This window comes from Lipophrys pholis, assembly GCF_963383615.2.
Source record: "Lipophrys pholis genome assembly, chromosome: 7".
NCBI classification, from domain to species: domain Eukaryota; kingdom Metazoa; phylum Chordata; class Actinopteri; order Blenniiformes; family Blenniidae; genus Lipophrys; species Lipophrys pholis.
Window position 1 is genome coordinate 5,542,281 of NC_137638.1, and position 9,265 is coordinate 5,551,545.

General features: G+C 45.2%; 1 protein-coding gene across 1 annotated transcript; it reads left to right on the forward strand.

Annotated features, from left to right (window-relative positions):
- Positions 1-6,642: 6,642 nt before the first annotated feature.
- On the forward strand, positions 6,643-9,265 carry ankrd34bb (ankyrin repeat domain 34Bb; the record flags this gene model as incomplete). The annotated part of the gene is made up of 2 exons (XM_080466940.1): positions 6,643-6,845; positions 7,768-9,265. 2 exons carry the CDS (start codon positions 6,643-6,645, stop codon positions 9,263-9,265), a joined length of 1,701 nt encoding a protein of 566 aa, XP_080323066.1.

Consider the following 9,265-nt stretch of genomic DNA (forward strand, 5'->3'; position numbering starts at 1 on the left):
CGTTCTTTAACGGAAGCAAGTCGGTGTTTAATGGCCCATAATCACTGAATGACCAAGCTTAGTTGTAGAGCTCATGACAGTCAAACTGAGGGACAGTAGCCAGATCACACTTCACAACATCAGTAAACAAAGCAGGAGGGAACCGATATGGCTCATCCATCCCCAACTGTGCCGGTTTATCCACATATCTCTGCGTACTTCCTCCTCCCAGACGACTCCCCGCCGTGGACAGCGTCACTGTGTGGCTTGCTGACACTCAGTGACAACCGAGTTGGATTGTTATTACGGTGACTGTCGACTATCAAACCACCAAGTCCCAGTAGATTATGGACTGGGAGTCATGACATGACGGAGGAAACGTTGTTCTTATTGTCTCTCTACTGAGCATGTGCAGAAGAACTGTTTACTACGGCAGTGGTGCACATGTGCAGTAGTAGCGTTTCAGAAAAGTTACGTTTTGGAGCGTTTCCAAAAAGTTCCACCTTGGTTCAAAAGTTGTGTTTTCAGTGGCTCTGCGCACGGCCGTCGTGTAAACTGACTTTAAAAATACTACGAAAGTTTTTTTGTTTTTACTTGAAAACATTGTGTAAACAACTGAAGCTTCCGTTAATTATTTGATTGTTGCCGGGAAAAGCGGTGGAGTGACGCCCTAACAAATGGCCTCCTGACTCCGCGCGTGTGTTTGAGTACTCGTGTCTGCGTGTTTTTCCTTTTTTTGCGTTTACTCGCGTGTGTTTGTGTCTATGCGGACGTTTGTGTGGTTTTTTTTGGTCTTGACTTCGGCCTGTGTTTGTACATCTTCCTGTGCTTGAGAGAGACGGAGTGACGACGTCAGGCTTGTAAAAGCCGTACGGGATTTTTAAGTGATCTCGGCCTTCATGTGTGAACAGGGCGCTCTGTGTGTGCGTGTGTGCGTGTAGCTCTGTTGTGTAACCAGCATCAAAAAATACGGTGCGTCTCCAGCCTTGAACTTTCCGGTGACGTTGGCGGACTCCATTGTGCCTCACACGGGCGCTGTGAATACCTGAAGGTGAAAAGAAATGAGTCCTACCTGCGCAAGTGCTTCACCCGACGTTCACCGTCTGCCGCTCACAAAGAGGTCGTCACGCTATTGGCTGCCTGTCCAACCCCCCACCCCCCCCCACCCCTCCACTCCTGCTGCCGTTAGCCATCTTCCTGCTCCCATCTGACGTATATCAGTCCGCGCTCCATCCCTTCATCACGGACGTCTGCTCTCCTGCGGGAAGGAGCTGCAGCTCGTACAGGGAAGAATGAGACTCAGGCAGGTAAGTTTGAGTCTTCATCCTGAAGCATCATTGCATGTCACGCTCATTTGAATAGAGCTTGCTCTTCTCTCATGACAGAAGAAGTTTGATTTGCGGGAAATTTCCTGATTCATGATGCCGTTAAACGAGGAAAGTTGTAGGAAACGTGAATTTTGCTTTGTGTCTTCTCTGTTGTTGTTTTTTTTTTGTTGGTTTTTTTGCCTCTCTGACAGCCTGCTGATGTTCGGCGCTCCACTTCACTACACATACAAGTGGCTCTTAACACATGTGCACATAAAGCGTGATGGTTCCAGGATTTCAGAGCTGTGTGTGTGTGTGTGTGTGTGTGTGTGTGTGTGTGTGTGTGTGTGTGTGTGTGTGTGTGTGTGTGTGTGTGTGTGTGTGTGTGTGTGTGTGTGTGTGTGTGTGTGTGTGTGTGTGTGTGTGTGTGTGTGTGTGTGTGTGTGTGTGTGTGTGTGTGTGTGTGTGTGTGTGTGTGGAGAAAAAAAAAAAAAAAAGATGAAAACGTGGCCTTTTCATGTGGAGTGATGAAATGTTAAGGGATGACATTTTTCTCTGCTGCTTCTGTCATTAACTATTCTGTCTGTGTGGGTGCCGGTTGAAGGCCAGCGCTGACCCCTCCGAGGAGCGCTGGCGGACGGGGGTGTGTGAATGTCACCTGTAGAGAGTTTAAAAACCACGCACGCTCGCGCGCACACACTCAGAGGCGACTCAGCTTTGTTCAAATAATCCAAAGGGATGACTCATCACATTTTGTGGCCCCGTTAAGGTGAAACTTGCGTCGGAGAAACCGATGTGTCACTTAATAATTGTCACAATGACTCCACCTCGCTTTCCACCTTTTCCATCAACCACCGTCACAAACGAAGAATTGCTGAGTCCCTCTGGTTGGAAATAAGTAAACGTCTCACGAGTACTTATATTTTCAGATGTACCGAACATTTCACGTTTCTACAACATGATCAGTGGCAATTATACTGAACATCTCTATTTATGCTATAACATCAGTGAATCATCTTCACCAGTTACTGTGAATAAAAAGTTACAAGTTACCTGGTAAAGATCCTGTGTTGATTTATATTTATTTAGTTAATTTTTCAGGGACCATGTACAGAAACATTAATCTGGAAGAGAAGTACCAGATTTTATGTCAGTTTAATGTTGATTCTCTCATTAATATATTCTGAAGTTACATCAGTTAGTCGGAGGAAGACGTTCTGTAATCTGGATGGATGGATGGATACTTTATTTGTCATTTCAATTTTCATTAAAGGGAAATTTCATTGGCTCAGGTCCAGCAGCAATATACAAACAGTATGTATAAAAATAGAACACTATGTATTTATATTTATATTGCACAGACAAATTCCCAGATTATACTATTTCCCGGCACTACAAGGGGACTTTTTAATGGAGCAGCCCTGTATGTGGGGGGTGTGTGGGGGGTATTATGAGTGCAGCAGCCTTGTGGCTTGTGGGAAGAAACTTCTGTTGAACCTGGCCGTTCTGCTCTGTACACTGCTAAAACTTCTTCCAGAGGCCGGCAGTGAGAAGAGTCCATGGTGGCGGTGGGAGGGGGGTTTCTTTCCCTCGTCAGACAATGTTTGTTAGCAACATCCTGGACGGGAGGAAGCAAAGTCCCATTGATTTTCTCCCCTGCAGGCCCCCAACCAGACAGAGATGCAGCTGGTCAGAATGCTCTCTATACACTGAAAAAAGAAACTAGTTGGAAATAGTTGGACCAACGTAATTGAATTGGTTCAATTGGTAACACCTAAATGAATCAAGTTACTCCAACTTAAGTTAATGAATTAGATTAAGTTCAAACTTAAGTTAATGAATTATTTTTAAGTTCAAAGAACTTGATTCATTTCGGCGTTACTGATTGGAGCAATTCAATTAAGTTGGTCCAACTATTTCCAACTAGTTTCTTTTTTCAGTGTCGCTCCCCTGTAGGAGGTGGTGCGAATGGGAGCGGGTAGGCGTACTTGAGTTGTTGATGATGAGAGGAGTGTGGCTGAGCTGGTTCGTCCTGAAGTCCACAGTGATCGCTTTTCTTTTTGTGACGTTCAGGGTCAGGATGTTAGTGGGAGGAAGATGCTCTATAATCTGGATGTTCGTGGCAGGAAGATGCTCTATAATCTGGATGTTAGTTGGAGGAAGATGCTCTATAATCTGGATGTTAGTGGGAGGAAGATGTTCTATAATCTGGATGTTAGTTGGAGGAAGATGTTCTCTAATCTGGATGTTAGTTGGGGAAAGATGCTCTATAATCTGGATGTTAGTTGGAGGAAGATGCTCTATAATCTGAATGTTAGTGGGAGGAAGATGCTCTATAATCTGGATGTTAGTGGGAGGAAGATGCTCTATAATCTGGATGTGCGTGTGAGAAAGATGCTTTATAATCTGGATGTTCGTGGGAGGAAGATGCTCTATAATCTGGATGTTAGTTGGAGACAGATGCTCTATAATCTGGATGTTCGCTTTTCTTAAAGAAAGAGATTTGTGAACAAAAGACAATAAGAAGCAACGGCAATTAAACTATCAACAAGCTAACTGGTAATACCAGCATGTGAATGCTAATCACAGCTACCGTGGTGAACCGCTAATGCTACTTACAGTTGAGCATCTTTCGTGTTGCTGTCAGGAGGACTGAGATAGTTCAGAATCAATGATTCTCTTCCAGTAAACTGGAGTTTAGTGAAATCATAACAGACTTTCAAATAGGTTTAAAGTTACACTAAAACTAACACAGAAACTAGTACAAAATAAACCCATACCCACCTCAAATCTGAAAACTAACCCCTAGGTCCAGTCTTAAACTAGTCTGAAATGAGTCCCAAAGCTAACCCTTGAACTCACATTAAAACTTAATATCACTATAAAACTAATTGAAGACTTGTTTAAATAACAACTTCAAAACTTAATCTGAGAAAAAAAGCCGTCCAAATTCTGCCCCAAAACAGGATTTAAACTAGTCTAATTTTACTCCCAAGTAAATCCACAAACTAGTTCCAAACCAACCTGAACCCGTCTAAAATTAGTCAGGTTGAAATACTCATCACGTCCATCTCAGTGCTTTATATTGTCTGACCTCTGGGGTGTTTGTTCGTGCTCGCACTCTTACAGTGACAATACGTCCCAGATGACCTTCAGCTGTTTGACTCCTCTGCTCCTTCACGCCTCTTCAAACATCCGCTCAGGACACATTTTAGGGCTTCTGTCGACAGTTTCGACCGCACGTACTCAGACGCGTCATCGTGCTCATGCGTCATCGCCGTCAGAAGTCTTAACAATAGCAGCGAGAACTCAAGGCGACATCAGGCTTGTCACAGGCGTACAACGGTCGCTGTCGCAGAGTTACGTAACATCTGGAGAGAAATGTCATGAAGACGTCGGTCGATAATCTGCCACTGAGGTGAGCGGGCAGACGGTTTTCAAGGTGTAGGTTGGGTCCGTTTCTGCGTTTTCGCTCCTCCGGTCGTCATTGTTCGTGGTTGTGAAAGCATGTGGCTGGTTTTTTAAATGAATCTCTGTCCTCCTGGAGCGGCCTTCAGCTTGAGTACGTGCTGTGAACTTTCCCACACCTTCACAATAGTTAAACGTTGCGAGCACGTAAGATTTCTGCTTTCATAGTCAAACGCTGTTGCTACGGAAACCGTCAACTTTCTACTGTCGCTCAGCCTGTTCAGGGTCAGGAGTGGGATGGAGCCAATCGCGGCTTCGCACACTCACATTACTCACAATCGCAGGTACTAAATGTAAGGCTCCTCGGAGGTTTCACCCAAATACCCGCTGAGATCTCCGTCGCTTCTGTATTTGTCTTTTCAGCCGTGAACTCTGGGCTATGCTGAACCAAGTGAAACATCCAGAATATACATACTCTGATCAGCCATAACGTTTCAGGAAGGTGAATGGAATAACTCTGACTGTGTCTGTATGATGGCTCTTGTTAGTAACTGGGAAAGATCAGGGAGTTTAAAAAATGACAAGTGTGAAGATTTGATCTCCAGACCTGCAGGTGCTGCACTGCAAAATGTCAAAATCTCACCGAGTTTATTAATCTTGTTTTTAGTCAAAATGTTTCATCCCACTTGATTTAGGAGAAATTCACCCAACCAGCAAGGCAAGATAGAGAGATTTCTCTTAAGAGAATGCATCTTAAATATATTATTGAGTCAAATAATCTTGAAATTATCTTGTTTTGAGCTGTATTTTAGAAGAAACAAAGTTTATTTTACATTTCATGCATTTCTAAAGCTGAGCTGTTATTTGTATAAGATAGATAATTTTCATTTCAGCATTTGTGGCGTACTCTAAGACAGGGATTCTTAACCTTTTTGACCTCGGGGCCCAATTTTCCCAGTACAAAGTGGCCCTGGGCTCATTTATATATTAACCCTTTCATTTCAACTGATCCGAGTCTTGGTTTGATTTGTATTCAATAACTAAATTAAGTCTACTTAGATTAACAAAGTAAAACCTTGTAAAATAATTGATATACTGTGATGACCTCAAATACAATTCTTTATTCTTATGCCCAACTTAATAGAGTCAGGGTTGCACTTGTGGAGGTTTATTTACACCTGTGTTAACCCTTCCTGTTCCAGTCTCCACGCCGCGGCCAGGAGACACAGGGGAGACTAACTTCAGCTCCGGGTGAAGCTGTCCTCAGCTTCAGGGTTAACGCCCTCACTTCACAGCAGTTGGGAAGCAGGACTCGGTTTCTGGGATTAACACCTGTAGCATTTATTTGCACTCACAGGAGCAGAACTGAAAGGTTTTTTTTGCGGCTGAAGGCCGGATGGCTGAGAATCACCACAGTTTGCAAACGCCAGGTTTGCAAATTGGTTGAAACAAGTTTTCTCTGGGAATTTTGGGATCTCAATCCTCTGAATCATGTCATATTTCAAGGAATCTTACAAAACAATTCTCACTTGTTCAATTGGTAGATCTGTTTTCACTTATTTCAAGGTAAAAGTACCTTAAAATATATATTTTTTTTCTTGTTTTGAGAGGGGTACATTTTCCTAGTGTTTCCAGCCTGCAATGGTTAGGATCTGTTTTAATTCCAAGGAATTAAAACGTGACCTGGTGACAAGGACGGCCTCATCAATGCAGGCAATCTAATCCCAAAGATGAGCTTCAGGAGCTCAAACTGCTGCAGAGGTTCTGCTGGTTCATTGGTCTGAAGGAGTCCATGTACCAGAACGAAGGCTTTAATCTTCTCATTGATCGGATCAATGAGGAGAGCGAGAGAGCATCAGATTTTTATCTTGGTTTTTTTCTTGCAGGGTGGGAGCCGTGCCCATCTCTAGACAAAGACGCGACGGATTCAGTGGCAAATATCTTCCCAATGGAAAAGTCAACCGAGGTGAGGACTGATGGAAACTCTCTTCTGAAGGCGGTCTACCTGAGCCGGCTGCGTCTCACCCGGCTGCTCCTGGAGGGCGGGGCTTACATAAACGAGAGCAATGAGCACGGCGAGACGCCGCTCATGGTGGCCTGCAAGACGCGGCACACAGATTCACAAAGTGTCCCCAAGCACAAGATGGTTCGGTGAGTTCTGGCGGGAATGAGCGCTGCTGAGATGTTTTGCTCTTTCCGTTAGTGTTGCAAATGATGTATTGTACCTTAAGTACTTTTGACAGTGGCAAGGTAGTAACCGATCATGAAATTAGTTACTAGGTTGTAGTTCCTGAAATTAAAAAAACATTTTGTCATTCATTACTTGTTGCTGAAGAGTTGTCGAGCTGCTGTCGGTCTCTTCACCCTACTAATAAAATCAGGAGCATAGTTTTTTTAAGGCTATCCATCCATCTTCTATCCTCCATAGTCACCTCCTTATCCAGTTCAGGAGTATTGGATCCGAGCTAATTATGGGCAAAGGCAGGGCAGAAACAGATTATAGACATGTTCACACCAGAGTTCATTTCAGGGAAAGTCTGCTTTGTTTGTGCAGGTGTGAATGCTCCCCCGGACTCTGATCCGGATCGACGAAGTGAACTCTGGTCCACTTGAAAGTGAACTGAGGTCCGATCCGCTGACAGTGTGAACGCATCAGGAACTATCAGAAAGAAAAAGTTGGACAATATCTTGCGGTCAGACGTGGAGTAGTGAGGAAGAGGTGGTGAGGAAGGTGCTCATTGCTATCTGGTCAGAAGACTATAAATCTGCTTGTAGCTACCCATTAGCCATGAGCTAATTATCCCCTTTAGCTACTAGCCAGCTCAAGGGGCGGGATTTCTGCTTTCGGTCCTGACCAATCAATGAGCCGTGTTTCTTCTCACTAGCTCCATACTAGCTGTTATTAGCATTGGCAGTGGTTAGCTTGTCTGCATGTTGGTAGTTTATCAGCTCTTTTGTTGCTTCTTCTTCTCATCATTAGTTCACAAATGTGTTTCTTTCATGAAGAACCAACATCCATATTACAGAGCATCTTCCTCCTACTAAGTAATGTAACTTTTTTTTTTTCTCATAGATACCTTCTGGAGAATGGTGCGGACCCAAACATCCAAGATAAGACAGGGAAAACTGCTCTGATGCATGCGTGCCTCGAACAAACTGAGGCTGAAATTCTGTCGCTGCTGCTGAACAGCGGCGCAGATCCAACTTTGGAAGATCATTCAGGTTTATCAGCATTGATTTATGCAGTCAATTCAGGGAACAGGGACATTCTCAGTGTCCTCCTGGATGCATGTAAAGCAAAGGGTAAGGAGGTCATCATCATCACCACCAATAAACTCCCTTCTGGCCATCAGATGACGAAGCAGTACCTGAATGTTCCTCCACCTCCTGACCTGGAGGAGCGTCTGCACTTCACACCAACCTCTTGTTACACGCCACCGTATGAGTTCCAGCTACGAACCCCTCCACAGGGCTCATCGGCGGCTGCTTCTCCCCAACCTGGCAGCCCCCTTCTAGGCCTCAGGGACCCCCTTTGTCTAGGCTTTGGTGCAAGTCTGGTCACTTCTCGGCCAGGCTCGCCAATCCAACAACCCAGTCCTTTACGTGTTCCTGGCGTGGACAAGCGACTGAATCTTCACAGGCTTCCTTCAGAACAATGGTCCAAAAGTCCTTCTCTGCTTCTCCAGCAGAGTCAGGCCTCCTCCCTGACCGAGGAGCCAATGGAAATCACTCCAGAGGAGGAGCTGTCCTTCAGAATCAATAGCCTAGGTATCCAAGGCAGACCTCCAGCTGTTTCCCGCCACCATAGCATGGATGTCAAAGACTCAATAGGGCTTCTCAAAGCACTGGAGAACATGTCAGCAAATGAGAACAAGGGTGGAGGTGGACGACGGGTCTTTGGCAGAAAGATGTCATACGACAGTGCTGCCAGTTCACTGTATTCTGCATCCCACCCCAACCTCCATCAGGACAGTCTCCCCTTCCCTCACGAGTCCAGTCCGGTGGACAAGGACTCCTCTGACTGTCTGAGACAGCTAAATGTATCCAGTCTTCAAAATGTGGTGCGTCGACGAAACATCGGTTTTGACCACTACAGCTCTGACTCTCAGTTACTGCAGTTAGGCTGCCGGGAAAAAACTTTGAAGCACAGCAGCGGAGTCGGTTCGGCACCAGAGAAGCACAAGCTGGTCGCCAGCAAATCTTCCACTCTGTCCGAATCCAGGGAGTCTTTGGAGAGCTCCATGCAGAGACGAAGTGCTGCTGGGCTGGAACGCAGAGGCTCCGGAGCCCTTCTCCTGGATCACATCGCCCACACTCGCCCTGGATACCTTCCTCCTCTGAACCCCCATGCTCCTATACCAGACATAGGGGTCAGCTCGAGCTGCTCCTACCCTTTGAGCGGAAGCACCAAGACAATAAACAATGTTCTTACAGGCTCAAAAGCTATTCTACCCTCTGCGCCTGCTTTCCCTCGGGATCTGAAATCTAAGAAAATGTTGTGGAGACGCCACTCGATGCAGAGCGAGCAGATAAAACAATTGGCCAACTTCCAGGAAACCTTTGGTCATTAG